Source organism: Grammomys surdaster, unplaced genomic scaffold (genome assembly GCF_004785775.1).
Source record: "Grammomys surdaster isolate TR1022 unplaced genomic scaffold, NIH_TR_1.0 170, whole genome shotgun sequence".
In the NCBI taxonomy this organism is placed as follows: Eukaryota; Metazoa; Chordata; class Mammalia; order Rodentia; family Muridae; genus Grammomys; species Grammomys surdaster.
This window is the reverse complement of record NW_021604618.1, coordinates 21,752,176-21,776,489: the sequence shown is the minus strand read 5'-3', so window position 1 is coordinate 21,776,489 and position 24,314 is coordinate 21,752,176. Positions and strand designations below refer to the sequence as shown.

At 46.3% G+C, this 24,314-nt stretch overlaps 1 protein-coding gene across 1 annotated transcript in view; it reads left to right on the top strand.

Annotated features, from left to right (window-relative positions):
* The window catches only part of Ino80 (INO80 complex ATPase subunit), a 96,175-nt gene extending 90,430 nt beyond the window's left edge, over positions 1 to 5,745 (top strand). Inside the window, exons 35-36 of the mRNA XM_028767073.1 lie at positions 1,284 to 1,499; positions 4,242 to 5,745. Coding sequence (XP_028622906.1) covers positions 1,284 to 1,499; positions 4,242 to 4,459 — 434 coding nt within the window. The 3' untranslated portion in view covers positions 4,460 to 5,745. The remainder of the gene's footprint in view (positions 1 to 1,283; positions 1,500 to 4,241) is intronic.
* The last annotated feature ends 18,569 nt before the right edge of the window (positions 5,746 to 24,314 follow it).

The window sequence follows — 24,314 nt, the reverse complement described above, 5'->3', positions numbered from 1 at the left end:
TTTTTTTTTTTTTTTTTTTTGGTTTTTCGAGACAGGGTTTCTCTGTGGAGCCCTGGCTGTCCTGGAACTCACTCTGTAGACCAGGCTGGCCTCGAACTCAGAAATCCACCTGCCTCTGCCTCCCAAGTGCTGGGATTAAAGGTGTGCGCCACCACCGCCCGGCCTTTTTTCTTTTTCTTTTTTTGTTTTTTTTTTGGGGGGGAGGGGGTTGTTTGTTTGTTTGTTTTTTGTTTTGTTTTGTTTGTTTTTTCGAGAAAGGGTTTCTCTGTGTAGCCCTAGCCGTCCTGGAACTCACTCTGTAGACCAGGCTGGCCTCAAACTCAGAAATCCGCCTGCCTCTGCCTCCCAAGTACTAGGATTAAAGGCGTGCGCCACCACTGCCCGGTAGTGCTACTGCTTCTTGATGAACCTTAATTTTAAAGCCTGAAGACAGGACTGACCATCGTGCTGTGAAGAGGCTAGGTAGACAAATGTTGAAGTCAAGGCCAACCTTAGCTACATAATGAGACCTTGTCTCAAAATTTAAATTAAAAACAAAAACAAAGGGGGCTGGAGAGATGGCTCAGTGGTTAAGAGCACTGACTGCACTTCCAGAGGTTCTGAGTTCAAATCCCAGCAACCACATGGTGGCTCCTAACCATCTGTAATGAGATCTGATATCCTCTTCTGGTGTGTCTGAACACAGCTACAGTGTACTCATATATAAAAAATAAATAAATCTTAAAAAAAAAAAAAAAAAAAAAAAAAACAAAACAAACCTTAGACAAAAAATGAGATGTGTGCTTCAGTGGTAGGGTGCTTGTCTAACATGCCAGAGGCCTGGGTTTAGTGCCCAGATGTTTGTTTTGTTTTGTTTTGTTTTAAATAGAGGTAGAGGTTAGTTGTTTGTGGCTGGAACACTTTAATTCCTACAGCAAGTCCTTGAAGTTCATTTAGTAAGGGGCAAGAATTAAAAAATAATAACCATGGTAGAACCACTCCTTAGAAGGGAAGACTATTGGAAGAGCATAGCTATGTGAAAAGACGGCCCCAAGTGTCCTCAAATCTCAGTGAGCCAGGCACCATATCCTGTGCCTATAGTCCCAGAACTCAGAATATCAGTCTGAGATTGGAGAATCACTTGAGATCAGGAGTTTTAAAAAAGGCCAGCCTGAACAACAACATTATGAAACCTTGTCTCAAACAGAAGTGGATCCCTTGAGAGCCTATATTCCCTATCAGGGGATATTTGTTAGCATTTTAAGAGATTTATTTTTTTACCTCTTGGCTGTTTGTTCCCACAGGAATTTCCATTCAGGAAGTGCCAGCTGCAGGACGTGGTCACTCAGCTCGAAGCCGAGGCCGCCCCAAGGGTTCAGGAAGCACAGCCAAAGGAGCAGGGAAGGGCCGAAGCCGCAAGTCCACTGCAGGCAGTGCTGCTGCAATGGCAGGAGCCAAAGCAGGGGCTGCAGCGGCTTCTGCAGCTGCGTATGCCGCATACGGGTACAATGTGTCTAAAGGTTGGTGCAGATTGTGGTCAAGGACTGTCTGAGAATCTATTTAGCATCCTACAAGATAGAGTGTGTAGGATACTCCAGGCCAAAACCTGGAGACCAGCTTAGGACTGAGCAGTTCTGACTCACCCTTGCACTCTTGATGAATAGCTGTCTATGAAGTAGAAGTAGCCATGGTCAGAGTGAACTGAAGGAGGGGCTGTACTTGAAACATCCAGTTTTCTTGCCCCTTCCCCTTTTAATTCAGGTTGGTGTTTGTTTGTTTGTTTGTTTGTTTGTTTGTTTGTTTGTTTTTCTGAGACACTTATCTTTCAGTAATCAAAACAGGGATAGTTAATAGTCATCCATCTACCTGAGCCATTGCCTCAGGCAGTGCGCACCTAAGTGTGCATAGGAGCAGAGAGTAGTAGAGCTGATAGAGCATGCAGCATGCGTGCCCTTGAATGTAACAAGCCAGAAGAGAAGCGTGTCATCGAGTGGTTTATAAGCAGTATACAGAGAAGTGTATGCAGAGAAGTGGAAAGCTTACTTGTGATTACAGGTCAAAAGCAGGGGAACCACGGACCCGCTATAAGGATTGTGGGGTATCATTCAGAATGGAGAAGACTGGGATTGTGTGTGAGAAAGATTCAGACAAATGCAAGAGTTGACAACCACCACAGCATACTTGAGGTTCACTGAGCAGATCAACCAAGTTAGAAGGAGCAGTGAAAGTCAGTGTTGGAAAGACCATGGCAAGGGGGCTGGAGAGATGGCTCAGTGGTTAAGAGCACTGACTGCTCTTCCAGAGGTCCTGAGTTCAAATCCCAGCAACCACATGGTGGCTCACAACCATCTGTAATGAGATCTCATGCCCTCTTCTGGTGTGTCTGAAGACAGCAACAGTGTACTCATAAATAAAATAAATAAATCTTTAAAAAAGAAAAAAAAAAAAGAAATAGCAAGACCTGATGGTGAACATGGGTATGAGAGGGGACTATTGACAGTTGGGGAGAAGTAGCGGCTGTGATGGAGACAGAGAGAGGATGATTGAAGTTAGAATGCAGGCCATCCAAGTGCAGTAAGAAAGAACCTACTACAGAGCTGCCTCCCCACCTCTATGCAAAGTCTGGGCTCAGGTAGCACACACTCATTATCCCAGCACCCAGGAGGCAGGTTCTAAACCAGCCAGTTACCGTGCTACAAACAAAAATCTCAGGTAGACTTAGAATAGTTCATAGGTTTTGGGAGGGGAGCTTGTTTGTTAATTTTTTTAAATTTTTGTTTCATGTGTATTGGTATTTTCCCTGCATGTATGTCTGTGTAAGAGTGTAGGAGTCTCTGGACCTGGAGTTACAGGTACAGACAGCTGTGAGCTGCTATGTGGATGCTGGGAATTGAACCGGGTCTCCTGGAAGAGCAACCAGTGGCTATAAACCATCGAGCCATCTGTTTGTTAAGTTTTACAATAGAATTTAATATATCTGAGGCTGGCCTTTTTCTCATGATGCAGACAGTGGTGACTTTGACCTTCTGATAGCTAATAGAATTGTTACAGCCGGGAAAGGCATACTTGTATAGAAAGTGCTTGGCCTATTGTGAGTGCTTAGTAAAAGTTGATTCACTTCTCCTTTCTCCCATTGTAGGAGTCTCCGCTTTCATTTATTGATTTATTAAGGAAATAAGTACAGTAGCCTACCCTACTTACTGATGTTAAGCCCTTTGCTAGCTCATTTGTGTCCTTAGAAGACAGTAGTTACTCCAGTAGTCAAAGCTGCTATGCCAGGGCTCATCCATGGATGAGGCAATGGGATACATATCAGAGAAGCAGGCAGGAGGGATACAGGAAGCAAGGAGGTAGACGGGCGTAAGAAAAATCAACAGAGACTGATAGCTAGGAATGAAAAGTAAGAAGCACTGATTCAGAAGTGACCTGTAATCTCATAGTATGTGAGCAGAGATGTCTGCCCAAAAAGTAACACAGAAGAAGAAACATACCAGCCATGGTGGTGAACGTCCCCAACTTGGTAGATGCAGGCAGGAGAATCAAGAGTTTCCGGTTATCCTCTGCTACATAGTAAGTTTGGTAAAACTAGCTACTGAAAAAAGTTGGGCCACTAAAAAAAGAAAAAGCAAATAGAACAAGCATACTAGACGGTGTGTTATAAGAAGTGGGTACATTTATCTTATAGTAGGTAAGGAAAAATTCACTCTTGTCCAGGGAACTATCATCAAAGATGAGAAATTTGCCCAAGTCCTTGATGTGACAGAGCTAAGGAAGCAGCAGCAGGGCTGTGGTGGTGCATGCCTTTAATCCCAGCACTCAGGAGGCAGACACAGATCCTTGTGAGTTCCAGAATAGTCAGCTGTATGTAAAGATGATACTGTCTCAACAAACAAAAGGCAACTGAATTCAGATGTTTTCCAGAAGACAGCATTAGTGCCAGTTGAGGTAGAGCTCTCATTGTGCGACCCAAGCCTTCCACACCGGACATCTGCCCTCTCCAGAGCCTGAAGAGCATGTTTTCTACTTTGGATGGGGTAATGTAGGTAGGGCTGAGTGTGTTGTTATCTCTCAACAATGCAGACATCTTGCCAAAAGGCAATTAACAGGAAAAATAGGCAAATGCACCTCAGAGATGTTGGCAAGGAGCAGCAGACAGAGGGATTCCCAGCCCTTTCCTCCAGCAGAGACTTAGACTAATACTTCAGAATCCCAAGGCTGACAGCTGGTGCTGAGGGTCGTTATGTTTTTCTCCATCCCTACAGGAATCTCTGCAAGCAGTCCTCTGCAGACATCCATTGTCCGACCTGCTGGCCTTGCAGACTTTGGACCTTCAAGCGCCTCTTCTCCCTTAAGTTCCCCTCTGAACAAAGGAAATAATATTCCTGGGACTCCTAAAAGCCTCCACATGACCAGCAGCCTAGCCTCAGATTCCTTGATTCGGAAACAGGGCAAAGGCACCAACCCCTCTGGAGGACGGTAACCATGGTAACCATCTCTGCCCTCTAGCTTCCTTCAACCAAACCAGGGGCTACAGTCCTGGGCCATAGGTGGTCTTTGGATGGCTTGCCCAGTGTGGCATCTTGCATCCTATTTGGAGAGTGGAAAGGACCAGTTGTAGCAGGAGAGGACAGGCAGGTGGTTGGTGTGAGCACTTTTATCACCTGTTTCCAAAGGAATATCCTGGGTTCGGCCCCGCAGCATCCTAGATGTACTCTACAGCCGTACTCTTAACCTCTTTCTGGGGAAGGGCCTGACACAGACCCCTTTTATATAGATGCTCAGGCACACTGTCTCCGTCCCCATGCCACTCTTCAGCTCTGACCATGTCCCTCATGAAGGCTCCATGGGTGCTGTGAAGAGCCTTCCATAGTGGCGAAGGGAGGAAGTGGTTCCCTGGTATCCATAGTCTGGGAGCGCTCCTGGGTCTCTAAACCCTATTTGCCACAGTGTCATCACTGAAGAACATAATGAATGCCAGAGAAGATGGTGGCTGTAAGGATGACAGAGGCTGGAGCAAGCAAAGCCACAGGCAGTTTTCCCAGCATTTCCTCTACTGTCCAGCACGGTTCACACCAGGGAAGCTTTAGGTCCCACCAGCAACAGTAGCAGCAGCTCCCACTCAAGGGACTTCCCAGAAGCCAGTAAAGAGACCAGGAACCACCTCAATCAGCAGGACATCCTCACACCCTCTTGCAGATGCCCCTTTGCCCATCCTGAATGCACAGCCTCCCTGGCTTTGCCCTTCAGCCCCTGCTTGGCTGTATGCACTGTCTGTATTGCACTGAGAAAGAAGGGACAGCAGGAGTGAGATGGGGAGGGAGCTGGCTCAGCACCATCCCTCCCAGCCCTGCCCCACTCGCCTGAGCTTGCTGCCCTCTGAGAGGGGAAAAGGGCGGCTGGGAGGGCTTTCCACCTGATGTCCCTGGTGGAACAGGTGCTTCTGGGCGGGCCAGCCTCTAATTTGCACACCTGAAATCGCGGAATTGAGTTTAGATAGATTGATTTTTTTAAACACTTTTTTTTTTTGGAGTAGGTGTAGGGGAATCATTTAATTTAAATCATAAAGATTCCCTTACCCAAACCCTGACTCCTGTGTATAGATGCTCTTTAGAGGGAATCAGAAAAATGCCAAGCCTTTTTTTCTCTTTGAATGTGCTGTCTATTTTTATAACTGAACTTGTACATATGTATAAAGAGAGACACATCTTTCTTTTACTAACTGGATAAAAATCTTAAATAAAATGGAGTGAGATAATTTTATGTAAATCAAAGTGTCTGTGGTCTTTGCAGCTGCCTTTGTACTCTGCAGCACAAAGTAGTGCCCTTGGAGATTTGACAGGGTCAGAACAATGCAGAGCCCTAACTTCTCCTGTGACCAAAGCGGACCATAGTGGGTCAAGGCATATGCTGTGGGGGTGTGCTCAGAAGCAGTGTTAATTGAACTTGGGGATTTGTCTCCACCCTTCCAAAGAGGATTGACCAAGTCCTTGCATGCAGTGTCGGCCCTGGGGTGAGGGTTCCTTATGGTTCAGTCCCAGCATGACTGGCCTGGACCAGGCAGAGTTGGATAGTGGAGATCTGAATACTAACATTGTCCCAGAGTTTAGTACTTATAAGAAACATGAAAGAAAACAGTTTAAAGTGAGTTCCAGATTCCAGATGGATTCCAGATGTTGTCATTTTTGACAGCTGCCTGGTCAGTTGAGAAAAGGGCACTAGGTACCAGCCTAGACTGGCAGTCACTGTTCTGTGACTGAACTTAAAATACCCACATGTTCTTGCATTAGCTTTGAGCAGGACTCCCTAGCCTGGGTTCACCCTGTACACTTGTATGGAGACAGACTGATTGCTGGACAGCTGCTGTTCCATTGCTAAAGACAGACCTTTATTTTCAAGTAGTGCTGTTGATACCCTGGATCTGTTTTTCTTCCTGGTAAACATGACCAGGGCCTCACACAGAACATCCTGGCACAAGGTTCCCAGTGAACCTATACCCTGCACCGTCCCTGCTGTGGCTTTTGTGACCTAGTGAGTCAGCTGGCCCATCAGACTGAGGCCCATCTAGTTTCCATCTCAATAAAGCCTCCAGTGCCTTCCTCTTAGTCTTAGATCCACGGTGGCTGCCTCTCTGTGTGCCTGGCACACGTAGATGTGAGTTCCGAGTCAGTTTGGGAACTGCAGACACACTACAGTATTCCTGTCCTCCAATGTCTGGACTCTCAGAGCTTCAGTTCTCTCACACCTGCCTCCTTGTCCAGGTTAGAGAATTGTGATCTTCCAATAAAAGGCTTTGAACACAAGTGTCTCCTACCGGATACCCAATCTACCCACTTTCAAAACATGTCTTGTTTTCTATGTAAAAGAATAGCCCAGCTTTTGGGTTTTGTTTTCATTTTTGTTTTGCTTTCCTTAAAATAAAACAAAAACAAGAGACTCTAGTCCCATCACTCAGAAGGCAGAGCAGTTGGATCTCTTGAATTCGAGGCCAGCCTGGTCTACAGAGTGAATTCCAGGACAAATGGGGCTACATAGAAAGACCCTGTCTTGAAAAACTAAAATAAATAAATCAACAAACAAAACGTGACTGGAGAGAATTTCAGGTGGGCTAAAAGGTGCATTTCTCAGCAAGCCTCAGAGCCCAATCTAAGGTATGAGTTGGATCTGTAAAGCAGGTCTGTTGGTCAGTGTCACCTTACTACAGAAGTCAGCCATGAAGGCCACATAAATGGATTTTAAGGTCATGGGTCTGAATATTCAGTGTGGCAGACCAGGTCTGTGCTGTACTTGTTTTGACAGGCTCTGCCTAGGGCTTTATTGAAACTTCCTGGACTGGCTTGTCTCAGGATGTTGAGCTAGGCATAGTATGTGGGCCATGCAGACTGAGCAATTAACTGGGTGTGTCTTGTGCACAAGCCTTGGTGTTTGCAGGTATGTGTTCATCCTTAAAGCCTCACAGGTGGCTTTCACATGAGATACTTGCACCAGTCCATCTCAGTTCCTGAAATGTATAGTTGGAAACTTAACTAGATTCTTTGGATCTGGAGAGTTTTTCGTATGTTCAGGTTGGCCCATCCTGTGTACATCCACTCTGCTTTTAACGCCAAGGAAAAATTTTGCTGGAAGAGTTTAGCCATTGAGTAGAAAAAACAATTGGTACCTGAGTCATACCTTCAGGAGATCTTACTATATCAGTCTTTTTGTTGTTGTGGTTTTGGTTTTCTGTGGGGTTTTTTTTTTTTTCTTTCAATCAAGGCTCAGTTAACCTTAAGTTCACCTCAAACTCAACTATATAGAGAAGACTGGCCTTGAACTTCTGATTTTCCTGCCTCGAGCTTCCAAGTACAACACCATGCCAACCTTCCTTGGAATCTTAAATAATAGGTTCTACTTCAGGAAAATGGTGTAAATCTGAATTTCCAAAAAGACCCCAGTTGTTGGCATGTGTCACCACACACCTGGCTTTGTTCTTTTCTTTTAAACCATTTCCTCCATTACAGTTCAGTGTGGGTTCTACCGACACCGTCTGTTGTTGAGTACCTGTGACCTCTGCCCAGACACAACCTGTCTGATTACTATCATTTACAGGATCACCCTGTATTCCTGGCATGGTGAAGCCATTACTGTGACCACCAAACTCCTTCCAGATCAGCTTTCTTAGCTGATTCCTGGTTCTTCCACACAGGCATGGAGAAATCTGGCTTCTCACTCATGCTTCTCTGAGACCGCTCCCAGGTGATGCAACCCTACAGTCTAAGTAGCTGTGTGCTTATTGCTGGCTTCCCACTAAAGCCATGCGCACGATGCATTTCACATCACTTAGAGGAAGAAGACAGGTAAAGAAAGCAGGGCCTCTGGCTGTGCCCAGGTTTCTGCTATGAGGAAACAATAGATTCTAAGGAAAGACCTTGAGAGATCAAATGGTGGGAACGTGTGCCCTTTTCAGACCTTGTGGGAAGGAATGGCCTACCCATTGCCACAAAAGCTGTGTCAGACAAACAGCCCTGGGACCAGCTTTAGAGACAGTAAACTAAGTGGCAGGCCCAGAACCGATTGGCAGCAGAGGTGAATATAAAAAGGAGACTTGATAAAGGACCTTCCTGTGTCTCACTCAATTCTTTCTTTGCTCTCCAAAGCTGGCATCACCCACTTGCTTCCATTTCTCCTTCCTAGTGGCAAATTGGGTGTACTCTTGCTTCTGACTGCTAGATATGAGAGGTGGTTAATGGTGATAGTTTGGTTTGATTTTGTTTTGAGATAAGGTTATACGGGTTTTCAATTTTTTGTTTGTTTGTTTTTGTTTTTCAAGACAGTGTTTCTCTGTGTAGCCCTGGCTGTCCTGGAACTCACTCTGTAGACCAGGCTGGCCTCAAACTCAGAAATCCACCTGCCTGTGGCTCCCAAGTGCTGGGATTAAAGGCGTGTGCCACCACCACCCGGCTATAAGGTTTTCTTAAGTAGCCCAGGCTATCTCTTAACTCATGGTTCTCCTGCTTCATTACATAGGGATTATGAGCCTGTGCTGTAACACTGTGTTAGGGGATTTCCTGCTTGTCAAAATGAAGACACCAGGCAAAACTATAGGGAATAGGGCAGGTTAACCTTAGAAAGGGAAGCAGGGTATATTGCAGGGTTGCAGAGAGGAAGGCAAGCCAGAGTGAAGAAGGATTTGAGACAAAACGGCCAGTAATGACTTCTTATGCTCTCTCAGACCAAGTGGGAGAGGGCTTCTTTAGAGCCTGAGAAATGTCTACCTCAGTGAAAACACCTGAGTCACCAAGACAGTGAGGGGGGGGCTTGGAGGGAAGGTCCAGTGTCCAGGTCTGTCCTGGAATATGTCCTCAGGTATAGTAGATTGGAAGGGAGACAGTCTGAGAGCCCTTGCTAGACTACTTAGGAGCAAATTGGGAGGTGATGGCATGGGGTCTGTGACAGGTAGAGATAAGTCTCAGGTTAGCAGAGGTTGGTGTGCCACATGGAATGTGTAGAAAAGGAAGCCTATTCGATAGCAGAAAGGCAAGTAAGGTGGTTGCCGGGAGGATGACACTCTTTCTTCTAGCCTTTTGTATGGACAAGGGCTTGAAAGAGAGAAGAGGCAGCAGGCTCCAGATTGAACAGTCTGGAGAATTTCAGTTGTGTGAAGCAAAGATGTCCAGGTAAATATGACAGGGTCTTGACAAGAAGGGTCAAGGGAAATGGTACAGAAAGCATTTTGAGATCTGGGACTGAGAAATGTGAGGTGGACAAAGAAGCGTGGGCTAAAAGGGTGTTAGGAGCACCAGGTAAGTAGGAACAGCAGTTTGGTTCATCGGCCATAAATCTTGGACTAGGAGTGCTATAGGAAGGGTTAGTGGGTCTTTGCTAGTAGTTGAAAGTTAGAAGGGCCTGGAGGTACCTAATACTATAGATTCAAGTCCCTGAAGGCTGGAAGGAGGTGGTCAAGGGAATATTGGTCCAGACATTCAAAAATGGTGGAGTCCTGTGGTTTAAACAGTATGGGGATGTGGTGGAGTCAGGGAGAGACATCTCATACGTGAGGATGATCAATAGTAGAGAGTCCTATGCATACAAATAATGCCAAATGGACTGAATATGTCACATTTATATATTCATAACTGTCTTAGTCAAGGTTTCTATTCTTGCACAAACATTATGACCAATATGCAAGTTGGGAGGTAAGGGTTTATTCAGCTTACACTTCCACACTGCTGTTCATCACAAAGGAAAACAGGATTGGAACTCAAGCAGATCAGGAAGCAGGAGCTGATGCAGAGGCCATGGAGAGTTGTTTCTTACTGGCTTGCTTCCCCTGACTTGTTCAGCTTGCTTTCTTAATAGACCCCCAAGACTACCAGCCTAGGGATGCTACCATCCACAAGGGGCCCATCCCCCTTGATCACTAATTGAGAAAATGCCTTACAGGTGGATCATTTTCTCAACTGAAGCTCCTTTTCTCTGTGATAACTCCAGCTTGTGTCAAGTTGGCACAAAACCAGCCAGTACAATAACAAAGAAAAAGTCATGATATCCTGAGGAACAAGGAAGAGTGCATGGGAGGGTTGGAGGAAGAAAAGGGGAGGGCATGATGTAATTATGCTTTAATATTAAAAATATAAAGAAGCAATGAACAGATTAACAAGAGAATATAAGAGTCTCCTGGGAAAAGGTGGAGTATAGGAAAGGAAAACTTACTTCCTTTGTGATAAAAAATTAATACAGGCATGGAATTCTTCCACAGTGTCCCATCCCAAGAGGCAGGGACACCAGGGAATGACCAGGAAGGAATGGCAAAACATTGACCAAACTGGTAGGGTCACACAGAAATGGAGCAGCCTGCTTAGGTTAGGTAGGGGCACCTTCTACCTATAACAGAGAGCAGGGTTGTCAGCAAATTCTGGCAAAACTAAGTAATTCACTCACATTTCGATTAAAAGGACAGTTGATCAGTGTCTAAGGGCACTGGCTGCTCTTCCAGAGGACCTATATTCAGTTCCCAGCAACCACAGAGCAGCTCACAATCCTCTGTATCTCCAGTTCCATGGGATCTGACTCGCTTTTCCAAAGGCACCAAGCCACCATATACATAAATTTTTTTTTGAATAATAAAAAGAGCTTTACCAGCTACTATACTGTTGCCCTGGGTCCCATGAGAAGAATGTCAGTAGGGCTTCAACTCCTGAGCCTCCTCAGCTCTCAGGAATTGTCAGTGCCAGGAAATTCACCAAGCCAGGGTCCAGAGATTGGAGCCTGGAAGAACTAGAAGCATTCCTAAGGGGAACTGGCATCTCTGAATACAGCTCAACTTTCAGTGTCCTTGTTCACCACACAGGAGACAGGGTTGAGGTGGTGGCCATGAGATGGGGGAGGTGTTAGCCACATTTGAGCAGGCCCTCCATAGGCTAGACTTGAGTGTGGAAGACGTCAGGCCTTTATTTGAGTTATCTGCATGTTTGTCTCCAGTGTAGCTTGATCTCATTGGGGGTCATGGTTTAATGTCTTCCTTTCTGTTATTAAAGACTTCAAACCTGTTTTTCTAAGGTTTCTTTAAGAGATAGGAGGCCAGCCTTTGACCTTTAGGGCTGTTTTCCAGCCAGCAGTACTGATATCTGCACTCTTCCCTGTCAAGAAGGTTTAATCATGGTTTCAGATAAGCAAGTGAAAATCAAGGCCAGAGTGTCATGGATCCCCTGAGTAATCTCTGATTTTTATCATAATTGACCACAAAGGGCAGCTTTCTCCCATTCCTGCCAAGAAGCATGCAGTCATAAACCCATTGTTGGAGATCATCTGGATTGAGTTGATAATTCCGATTGTGATTATGCATAGAACTGCCACAGCAGGTGATGATTCCCATTCTGAGCATAATGAACCTGAGCAGGAAGTGTTGGCACAGACATCCTGTTCTCAAGAGAAAAAGTGGAGGTCAGAGGTGAAGTAAATAAATACCAAGCAAGGTCAGATCAGCGGACTGAGTAAGATACTGAAGTTCTCACTCATGAGAGTTGGGGTTAAATACAAAGGATTCCAAACATCTAGGGACTGTGGATAGGCATAGGGTGCTCAGGGATAGCACCCACTTGGAGAATAAGATTGAAGTGGGGCTGGCTAAGAGGAGCAGTTGAAGGACCAGTGGACCGGTGACAGGAGAGGCAGGAAAGGCTTGACTTGGCAGGAAGGTGGGTGAGATGTTGGGGACAGCTTGCAGGGGGCAGGGGAACAGTAGCAGACAGAAGAGGGTGTTGGGTGAAGCAGTCACAGAGGAGGGGTCTCATCTGCAGGATGGTCATCTGAGGAAAGGAACAGCATATAGGCAGGAGACGTTACAGGGCAGGAAGGGGGCACTGATTTTCCATTTGGGACCCATGATTGACCATTGCTAGGGTAGCTGAGGAAATAAGGTATATCCTGAGTAAAAATAATCAAGTGTCAAGGAGGGCAAGAACCTGGATAAATTGTTACAGTTCGGGAATCCACACTAGTTTTAGGAACAGTCAAAATAGAGAAGTTTCACAGCATGGCATGGCTGTGGCTAACAGCCTCGCCTTTCCAACTGCTAGGATTGTAGAAATGAGCTGCAGGACATTTCTGCACACACAACCTTAAAGGGGATGGGGGCTGGTGCATGTCTTTAATCCCAGCACTTGAGAGGCAGAGCCTGGCAGATCTCTCTGCATTCAAGGCTAGCCTAGTCTATAAACTGAGTTCCAAGACAACCACGACTACTTTTTTTTTTTAATCTGAATGTGCATAAGTTCATTACCATTACCTAGTGCCTTCAGAGGCGAGAAGAGGCTCAGATCCCCTGGAACTAGTTATGGACAGTTGTGAATTTCCACATGGGTGCTGGAAACCAGATGAGAGTCCTCTGGAAGAGCAGACAAGGCTCTTAACCTCTACTTAACAGTCTATAGTAATGACATCACCTAAGAACCTGGGATTTAACAGTATATAGTAATGACGTCACCTAAGGACCTGGGATCTGGTTCAGGTGGCAGACTGCTCGTCTAACATGCGTGAAGCCCTGGAGTTTATCCACATAAAACTAGGCAGAGTGTGCAACAACCTTTAAGACTTCAGGAGTGGAGGCAGCAGGATCAGAAATTCGGGTTCACCCTAGGCTACACAGTAAGATCAAGGCCAGGTGGTTTTACATGAGGCCCTACCACAAAAATAAACTAATAGGGGACAGAGAGCACTCAGCAGTTACGAGCACTGGTTGCTCTTATGGAGGCCCTGAATTCAATTTCCAGCACCCGCTTTCAGCTATCTGTAACTCCTGTCCAGGGCAGCCACCTTCTTCTGACTTCCATGGATGGGTGCATGGATACATACATATGTGCAGGTGAAACACTCATACACTAGGCCAGGCGGTGGTGGCGCACGCCTCTAATCCCAGCACTTGGGAGGCAGAGGCAGGATCTCTGAGTTTGAGGCCAGCCTGATCAACAGAGCAATCTCCAGGACAGACAGGGCTACATAGAGAAACCCTGTCTCAACAAAAACAAACAAACAAAAAAAAAAAACAAAAAAAAACCCTATTCATACACATAAAGTAAAATAAATTTTTTTAAATAAAATAATAGGAGCTGGAGAGATGGCCCCAGGTTCATTTTCCAGTACCCATATGGTGGCACACAACTAACTCAAGGTCCAGAGGATATGATGCCCTCTTCTGGCCTCCATAGGCACAGCACACACATGGTACACAGACATACAGACATACCTGCAGACAGAATACCATACACACAAAACAAAAATGATAAATAGATCTTTAAGTAATCCACTCACACACATAAAGTAAATAAGTAATCTTAAAAAGTAAAATGTCATCTCTAAAGTAATAAATACTCTTCATAATTTTTTCTCTCCCACAGCTAGACTCTTTAGTCTTCTAACTCTGTCCAAGATGAAGCTATCCACATGGACTCAGCCAGCCACTGAAGTTCAGATAGGATCTGGACTGGCTCTTTGCTCCCTGGGGACAACAGGGTTCTGGGGTTAGGACAAGGTCCAGGGCCCAACCCTGTAGGATGAGCAGTGTGGTCCCTGGTCCATGTGGCCTTTAGGAGCTGGCTGTGTGGTCCGAGGAGATATATTTAGCTGCATCAGATGCTGCTGGCTGTGTGGTGACCCACAACTGTACAGTTGATAAACAACCAGAAGCTTCTGGCAGCCCTCCTCTTCAGCTGGGCTTGGGAGTGACCAGCAGAGGAAGGCCAGGGCCTGGGAAGTCCAGAGAACACTCCAGTCCTGTGGATCCCTGCCACCTCTCTCCCTGCCCTTCTCCCACCACACAGGTCAAAACTGTCTGCCCTGCTAAGGAGTTGATTCATTTATTCACGTAGACATTTGTTCCATTCAACTCTTACCCATTTACACAGCCTTTGAGAGCCTGAGATAGGCCAGGCTCTGAGACACTAAGGATGCAGCAACAAATAAGGGGACTCCAGCCTGCCCTCATCACACTAGAGAGATGGATCATTAGAGCTCACTGGCATGGAAGTAATCTGTCTGCACAGCAGTTTGAAGGGTACAGAGTATTTTCCCATAATGAGATATCTTAGTCCAAGAACCTGAAGCAGCTGTGGCTAGCAGTTTTCTTTTGCTGCTGAGGACATGACTAGAAAAGTCTAGATAGCTGGTCTGTGGGTTGGTTGGTTTGTTTTCATTTTGGTTTGGTATCATTTTTTTTTTCTTTTCATTTTGTTTGTTCTTTTGAGACATTGTTTCATGAGAGTACTGGCTGATCTAGAACTTGCTATGTAGCCCAGACTGGCCTTGAGTCTGTAGCAATACTCCTGCCTCTGGCTCCTGACTGTTGGAATAACAGGTGTGCATTGCTATCCCCAGTCAAGTCCTACAGCGGCTAAATGGAGTTATGGGAGTTTATTGGTTGGCTGGTTTTGGAAAACAGTTTCACTTTGTAGCCCAGGCTAGTCTCAAACTCCTTATCCTCCATCCACAGCCTCTCAAGTGTAAGGATCACGTGGGTGAGCCACACGTGAGTGAGCCACCATGCTCTCCTCGTCTTCCTCCCCCTTCCCATTCCCTCTCCTCCTCCACCCTCTCTTCATTCTATTGAGATAGGGCCTTTCTATGTTGCTCAGTCTGCCTCATACTCCTACCTCAGTCTCCTTAGTAGCAAGAACTAAAGGTACAGTTCACTGTACCCAGTTAGAGCCCTTGTCTTTCCTGGGGTTGGGGGATGGGAGGAAAGAGGCCACTGAGATTTTAAAGGAACTAGTTTTGGCCCAGCTTTTCAGTTCATATTTGAGATGCCCAGAAAGGAAATGAACCTTGTCCAACACAGCTTAGCCAAGTGGTGGTGGCTCACAGCTTTAATCCTAGCACTGGGGAAGCAGAGGCAGGCAGGATCTCTGAGTTTGAGGCCAGCCTGGTCTACAAAGCAAATTCCAGGATACCCAGGGCTACACAGAGAAACTTTATCTCAAACAAGCAAACATAAACATAGCCCAGACAGCTTAAAACAGAAATCTCTAGCCTCTCAGCCCATATTCTTGCTTTACATTTGAACATTAGTCCAGTGTTCAGGGTGAGGTCCAGGCCCACTCAGAGTGGGAATGTTTCTAGGTAAACCTGCCTCTTCCTCTTCTCCTTGCAACCCTACCCAGCCTACCTCTGCTGCATAGTTGTCTTCTGACTGGCAGCCGAGAATGCCCCTCCAGCCCCACCCTACTCTAAACAGTGATGGCCTCTCGATGGGAAGTGGCCTTCTGTTCACCAATGTGACAAAACATGAGCCCCTACTGTGTGCAGGCTAGACAAGATAGATCTAGTCTCCCGAATCAAGGGTTCATAGTCTGCTGAGGAGTCACCCGGAACAAGAAGGAACAAGTGCTCAGGCACAGCTCAGTGGTAGAATATTCTCCTGGCAGGCTCAAGGTCCTTTATTTCATCCACAGTACCAAATAAATAGAAACCAACCAGACAGGGTGTGAGCAATGTCCAAGGAGAAGGGACAAGTGTCAGAGACACGTGACAGCAAGACCAGACCTGGGAGGTTGCAGGGAGTTGAGACTCAAGGACAACTTCCCAGGGAAGGTGACATCTAAGTGACAAATCACTCAGGCCCAACCTGGCAAGGAAGAGACATTCAGGTCCAAGAGTGGAAAGGGCCCCAGTAGCCTGGTGCTCTTCATGCCTCCTAGATTCTGGTTGCCCTGGTCTGCTCCTCTGGGACACCCTGGACCAAGGATGAATGACATAGTTTTGTATACCAGCTCAGCAGCAGCTCACTCCACCCTGACCCAGTGTCCATCCCAGCCAGTGCCCCGCCCCCTCTCCTGTCCTCTCAAGGCTGGGGATGTGACTGCTGCTGGCTTTGAGTTCCCATTGTAATGAAGCCACAGGCTGGATACTGTACTGACCTGAGCTCCTCCAGCACTAGCAGGCTACGTAGGACAGGGAGAGAGACAGTATGGTGCCACAGCCAAAGTGACAGTCAACGCGGTAATTACTACAGGACAAAAGATCCCTCTGGGCACGCAAAGGGCCACAGGCACAATAAGGGAACCACTCAAATTGCAGCTCCATGATTTGGGGGAAGGTTATTTTATTGTGGATAAGAGAGAGACCAGCCGGGCGGTGGTGGCGCACGCCTTTAATCCCAGCACTTGGGAGGCAGAGGCAGGCGGATTTCTGGGTTTGAGAGTTCGAGGCTAGCCTGGTCTACAGAGTTCCAGGACAGCCAGGGCTACACAGAGAAACCCTGTCTCGAAAAACCAAAAAAAAAAAAAAAAAAAAAAAAAAAAAAAAGAGAGAGACCATCCAGAGGCATCTGGAAGAGGAGAGAAAGAGACACCATGACCAAGGTTAGAGAAGGGGGATGGTAGAATAGCAGAAAAGGGGGAGGGGCGTAGAGAATAGCAGGGGAGGAGGTAGGACCTTGGCATTATAAATAGAGGAAAGATCTGGAACAACCTAGGGGCCAGCAGAGCAGCAGAAGAAGGCAGGGTGAAAAGGGCAGAAGGCTAAGTGGGCTCCTAGATGCATAGCAAGTACCTACTGGGAGGAACTGAGGGAGCCTGGAGATTGGCGAGGACTTTGATAGGCAACCATAGGTATAAGTCAATGGAGAGCCTATGCGCCTTCTGCCAGAGTCAAGGGAAATAACTCCTTTTGGCTGGCAGGAACCTGATTCACAAGTTCTGAGGAGAGCTGGCTTTTATCAAACTGCCAGAAATCCTGTAGTTCGGCTTGAATTGAGCCAATTTTGGACCTAGTCAATGAATCTGCCCTTTTTCTGAGTGTGGGAGGATGTCATAACCTTTGGACCTGACAGTAAGTAAGGTGTGGTCTGATTTACCTAGCGCATCAATGTCATGGCCTCACACAGACTGAAGGAGAGACTTGCCCATGTCTGGCGGGTCTGCCCTTGCCCTGTGGCTTCCAGCCCACATTCCTGAGCTTGGCATGACATTCAGACTGAATATCACCCTGGAGAGGCAGCTCAGAGCCTTTGCGTCTGGGTGAGCTTTCCACAGACTCCTTCCCTCTAAGGTGATAAATGCCTTGGCGTTCAGCCAGGTTGTTTCTCACAGGTCTGCTGTGTGAGTCAGTTCTGGGCCTCAACCAAGGATGCACAGCTCCTACCCTCAGGACTGCTGTATTTAGTGCAGACAGAATTGAACAGATTTGAGTTAGACACAAATGCTGGGCACAAGGCAGAAGCAGACAGAGGTGATGGAAGTGGTACACAAGTGGGCATCAGCTTGCCTGGTACAGCAGTAGCAGGGCGCCAGGCTGGAGCTGAAGGGTACAGAGGTGGGTAACGTAAGGGCATGTGACTTGGGAAGAGCTGGATGATCAGAGATAGCGGGAGGTGGCTCCAGGAAGCTTGTATGGAGTGAGGAGGAGGCAGGCACTGAAGGAGGCTGTGGCCTCAGGGGGAGCAAGGACCAGATTCCAAGGCTTTGTCCTGAGGGACAGGAGAAGCTTTTTGAGACTAACAATGTGAGTGGGTATATTATAGGTAGAACAATCAGAAAATAAATACACCAAACTTAGAGCTGACAGGTTCAAAAGAACAAATGGCTTTTTGGGGTGCTTATGTACATACCAAAGCACATGCTGGCCACCAGGCCCTTGGCTCTTCTCACCCCTACCCCTTCCCTAAACTTCTCCAGCTCATGGGCTTCCCTTCCCCACCTTTTCATTCCTGTAATACCCTGCCACTTTGGCTGTGTGCTCTCCTGGTACTCTTTCTTGTCTTCCTTTTTCTTGTCCCCCTCCTGCTCCTTCCCTCTCCCTCTCCTCTCATGCCTAGGTCCAGTCTGCTGGCCACGCTTCATCTACTTCTTTTTCTCTCTGCTCTAGATTCTTCCAGATGCCTCTGGCTTTATTTTCTCCCATATCTATAATAAAACTTGTCCCCTCAACAATACCTTGGAGCGGTCACATCTTCAGTTTATACAAGAGCTATGAAGGCAGATGACTTCAAAGGACGAAGCAGCAGTCTAGGGTAATGGGGTAAGCATGAGGATAGCACGGGTAGGGCAGATATAGAGGTCATGGGGATATGGTGAGTGTCTGTGTAGGGTCAGAGATCTGTACCTTAGAGCTGCTAGGTCTGGAGCAGTGGAACAGGAGTCTCCCTTGGGCTAAAAGCTCACTGGTCCAGAGAAGAGCCCTAGGTGAGCTGCAGCCAGAGCAAAGCCAAGACTAAAGACTAAAGTTCAGGCAGAGGAGCAGAGACAGGAAGAGTGACAGCCAGCAGTGTTCAGTGCCGACCAGGAGATATGAGAAGAGGGAGGCCCAGGTAAAGATGGTGCCACTAGGAAGGGCTGTTTGTTACAGGCAGCCTACCGGAGATGACCACTCAGACACGGTTTAAAGCCAACTGAAAGTCTTTATTCTAGCCAGCTGAGACTATACTCTGGTATTCAGAACCAAATGTAGTGTAGCCCTGGTGTTGAGCAAAAACTATATCATGGTATCTCACACATCAAGTGGAAGAGGTTTCACACAAACAAGCAGGTTAACAGAAGCTAAGATAAGCAGTTAGCTGGAAGGGGTTCCTTCAGCTCAAGCAGGCAGTTTAACAGAAGCTACGTCTGCTGGGATATCTTGACCTTAGGTTCCTAGAATAGAGTTTTGATAATTTTCAATGGGATTCTCCATCAAGGAGGTCAAGTTCTGGTTAGATCTGGTTAGGCCTAAGCAAGAATAAAAGACAGAGGCTGTGCACAGCTTTCGTCTGCAGGGTGTGTTGCCCACCTTATAGACTGAGGCTGTGCACGGCTTAAGTCTGCAGGGGGTGTTGCACACTTTATAACCCAGGAAATGTCAGGGGTGAGGCCAGGAGTGAGCCTGAGGAAGAAGGGCAAACTCTGTACGGTCTACAAGAGGAAGGAGAATAGCCTTCCCAGGCCCCACCCCTGACTCAGTGTCTTGAGCTGGACCTCTGTCCCTCATACCTGTGGCTATGTCAAGGAGGGCAAAGGATAACCTTGGAATGCTGGCTTTGGCCAAGCTCCTTCAATAACTTCTGAATCTGCTAATAAAGCTGAACTGTTTGGATCTAGTTTTCTATGGCCAGTTTTCTGTCTAAACTGGAATACTTTTGAGGACAAAGTAATAATTACTGCAGGACAACAGAGTAAACTGGGACTGTTGTGGGCACATTGAGATATGTAGTCACCAGCCATTGGCAGGAGGCTGTGCCTGGAGCTCCCACTCTGGCCCTCAGGGACTCTCTATGGCCCTGTCACCCCTAGTTCAGTCTTAGGCACTAAAGTGAAACTTGGGCTTTGCCTATTAGGACCCTCTTCAGAGCCAGGCTTAGGGTATGTGAAATATTCCCATCCATGGGCTTCTCCTCACACCTTCTGCCTGTCTGACATAGGTGCCTCCACTCTTTTCAGAAAAACACACAGCTCCTAAAGGAATGGGATCCTGTCTGCAGCTCAGTGTGGGTAACACAAAGAAGTTTCCCAATGACTGTGAGCTCTGAAATGGTGCAAAGATCAAATGTGGTCACCACCTCCTTCCTGTCCATGACCCAAACACAATCTGAAGTCCTCAGTCTCCTTCACTCTGCATGTCTCACATACTCAAAGACCGAGAGGCAGGGATCTCCACCACCTCTGGGCCCTGACACTACTTTAGTTCACACCAGCCTTTGCTTGGTTTGTGGGTCACATTACATTCCTGCCAACTCCTTTCCAAATGCATCTCTCCATACTATAAACACTTGTGGCTTTAAGGAAGACAAAAACAACAAAAAGAACACACATAAAAAAGGAAAAGCATGCTAAAACCAAAACCACACAAAAAAATACATCACTAAAAACACACAGAAAGCACATCACCAGTAAGCATATCACCAGTAAACACATCACCAGAAAACACAACTTCCCTGTTTTGTTTTGTTTTAAAAAGAAAAGGTCACTTCCTCCTTTATCACACCCCAAGGTAGCTTCTGGCCCCTCAGCTGCTGAAGAATTCTACCTCCCTGTCAGGTCCAAAGGAAACTCCAAGTCCTGAAAAGGCAGTCTAAAATCCATAAACGGGCTCAACCTGGGCTCTAGGGAAGTTTTCTGGTGACTGGATAAAAGCCAGCCTTTCTCAGGAATGTATGGACCTGGCTCCCATTTACCAAAGGAAGTTATTTCCCTTATCACTAGCAGAAGGGACAAATGGCTGTCTGTGGTGACTATCAGCACACCAAATCACATGCTGGCTTCCAGGCTCTTGCAATACCTCAAGTACCAGTTATACATTCAAAGTCCATGCTAGCTAACATCCTAGCCCTTCACACATTCACCCTGGCCCTAAACATCCTCCAGCTCACCACAGGCTTCCTTCCCCTTAGCTACTCATCCTCCTTATAACTCTGCTATTCTCCAGATTCTCTTTCTCTGTGTCTCTCCCCCTTTTCTCTCTGTGTCTCTCTGTCTCTGTGTGTCTCTCTCTATCTCTGTTTGTCTCTGTCTCTTTGCCTCTCTCTATCGATTTCTGTCTCTCTCCCCGTCTCCTGCGCTCACACTTCTCACAGTTTCCTCTATTCTCTATCTCCTGCTGTTCTCCTTTCACAGATGCCCCTGGCTATCCAGTCTGCTGGCCATGTTCAGTCTACTCTTTTTCTTTCCGCTCTGGACTCTTCTGGATGCCTTTGGCTGTTCTTTCTCTCATATCTACAATAAAAACCTTCCCCTTAACCATGCCATGGAGTGGACATGTTGTCAGTTTATACGTTCCCTCCTTTGCTCTGTGTCTCCTCCAAATGTGAGCCCTGCTACTTCTCCAGGGCCCCACCAGAACCAAGCAGCTTTGCCTCAGTCCCCAAGCTATTTGTCTGGCTCCCCACAGGGGAGGTCAAGGGCCTCTGACCTACTGCAGACTCAACAAGTCACACTGAAATGGCTGTTCTGGGAAGACACCCTACAGGAATGGGCAGGATGATTTAGGAGGGTCCTGAAAACTCTGAAATTCCAAGCTTAACACTCCATCTTCCCACCTGCAATGTCTTCCAGATGACAAAGGAACCAAAAGCAATCTGTTGTTGAGGCCAGATGTAGTGGCATACCCTTCCAACTCATTCAGAAGACAAAAGTAGTCAGATCTTTGGGTCTCCCAGGCCAGTCAAAGCTACTACTAGTGACATCTGTATTTATTTATTTATTTATTTATTTATTTATTTATTTATCTATCTATTTATTTATTTATTTATGTTTCAAGACAGGGTTTCTCTCTGTGAGCCCTGGCTATCCTGGAATTCTCTCTGTAGACCAGGCTGTCCACGAACTCAGAAATATGACTGCCTCTGCCTCCTGTGTGCTGGGATTAAAGGGGTGTGCCACCACTGCCTGGATAAAATAATGATTTTAAATAAAATATTTTTAACAAATAATTTGTCCTCCATCAGGAAATTTTACAGTACGGACCAGGAACCCCTGGCGGTTCTTAAAAACTTATCAGGAAACTTATGGAGTCTTTTTTTGCCTCTACTTTCCTCAGAAATGTAGCTGAGTTCTGCACGGGCTACATAGCAATGACAATTTACAACAGAGTGAAGGCCAAGGCAGGCGAGAAGCTGGTGGGCTGTGCTGTCAGGCACTGAGACACAATGATGCCATTCTAGACTCTAAAGTGATTTTTGAAAATACAGTTTTCTTCTCCCTGATTTCCTCCTCGCCCCTTCTTCTGATGTGTCAGCTTGTTTGTTTTTATTTACTTAAGTTTGGTGCTGGAGTATGATCCCAGAGCCTTAGATACCGATGCTCATGCTCTACCACTTAACTGTAATCACAGGCCTTGGTTTTTACTTTCTTGGTTTAGTTTGTTTTGTTATTGTTGTTTTGAGACATGGTCTTTCTAAGTGCCCAGGATATTATTTGAAACAGTGTTTTACATTGTTGCCAAGCCTGGCCTGGGACCTGTGATCCTTAGGCTATGGAGTGTAAGCATTACATATGTGTTAACATGCTTAGTTCTAGTCTTTTTAAAAATTTATTTTGTGTGCGTGTGTAAGCCTTTTTTTAAGATTTATTTATTTTATATATATGAGTACACTGTTGCTCTCTTCAGACACGCCAGAAGGAGAGGGCATCTGATTTCATTACAGATGGTTGTGAGCCACCATGTGGTTGCTGGGAATTGAACTCAGGACCTTTGGAAGAGAGGTCAATGCTCTTAACTGCTGAGCCATCTCTCCAGCCCGTGTGTAAGTTTTATATTATGTCTATTTAGTGTTTGCGTGAGTGTATGCATGAGTGAGGGCTTGTGGGTGTTCTCATTTCTCAGTGCACATGTGGAAATCAGAGGACAATTTTGGGGGCTATGTCACTGCCCTAGGGCTGTACACAAAATAGTCATGCCTGGGGTGTCAGGGAGTAGAGGTTGGGGGTAAGGGTAGGGTGATATACACCAGCCTGGGGCTCAGGAAGGTCCCACCCACAGATGCCCTGCCTCTAAGCAACAAGATATCTGAGATGAAGAATGATTCAGTATAGGCACAAATTTTTCTCAACCTACTTTAATAAGGGTTCAACTTCTCCTCTAGCCTACCACCCAACAAAGGTAGTGGAAAAAAAACTTTATTAGGTTATGGGGGAACTGGCCTGTTTAGAAATAGTTCTTTGGGGCGATTCCAATCTTTGTTGTTCTCAGTCCAGTCCACTAGCAAACACCAAACACGAATCAGCAGCTGCAGACCAGTCCCCTTGGCAGACACCACACACGAATCAGCAAGGGCAGTCAGTTCAATCCAGAAGGAACTGTGAGGCTCACCAACCGGCTCAGGTCCTGGGAAGTGGCAGGAAGCTACAAGAACCTCAGGAGAAGTTCTTTGGTGAGTTAATTCTATGAAGTCAGCACAAGCGAAGTTCAGCAACACAATGTAAGGTGAACCAATACATGTGTGTTGTCGCTGCTGCCTTGGACTATGTTGATTGTAGTCTATGCTTCCTCCAGAGACCATGCTGTCATCTGTGCTGCTGCCACAGGCTGTGTTGATGTCTGTGGCTCGTGTGCTGCCAGATGTTATATTGATGTCCCTGATCCCAGCTTCCCCTGGCTGCTATGGGCAAGGCAGGGGTCAGGAAGGTCTCTGTTATCTTTAAGGGGCTGGCCACTAACAGTTGTATGCTCCAATGTGTATATGGGCAAAACAAATTGGAGTTCGTGGTTTGGTTGGTTGGTCTTGGTTTTTTAAGACAGTGTTCTCAAAAGTGTGTGTGTGTGCGCGCGCACGCATGCGTGCATGCATACTCACACAACTCTAACTGTCCTAGAAGTAGCTCTGTAGACCAGGCTGGCCTTGAACTCACAGAAACCCACTTGTCTCTGCCTCCCGAGTGCTGGGATTAAAGGTATGAATTACCATTGCCCAGCTTGTGTGTGTTTTTTTTTTTTTGTTAGCTTTGTTTTTTGTTTGTTTTTAGGGTACAAGAGGCTGAAGGGTAGGAGGATGGACCTGGGAGGAGTGGGGAGAGAGTGTGACTGGGGTGCACTGTGTGAAATTCCCAAATAATTAATAAAAATATGTTGGGAGATTAAAAAAAAAAAGTGTGCACCAAAACCCAAAACCAACCAAACAAATTGCAACTTTCAAGATTTAGTTCCCTTCGTCCACCATGTTAGCTCCAGGTACTGAACTCAGATCACCAGGTTCAGCGATAAGCATCGTTACCTGCTACACCATTTCTCCAGGCCTCCTGTTCTTATTGCAGTCTAACTGTGTTTTAAACTTCTCCACTACTGTTTCCTTCTAAGATTTTTTATTGTGGGAAGGGTGTGTGAGTGGATGAGTATGTGAATGTATGGTGTGTATGTATTGGGGTGTGTGTGTGGTGTGTGTGTGTACAGTGTGTGTGTAT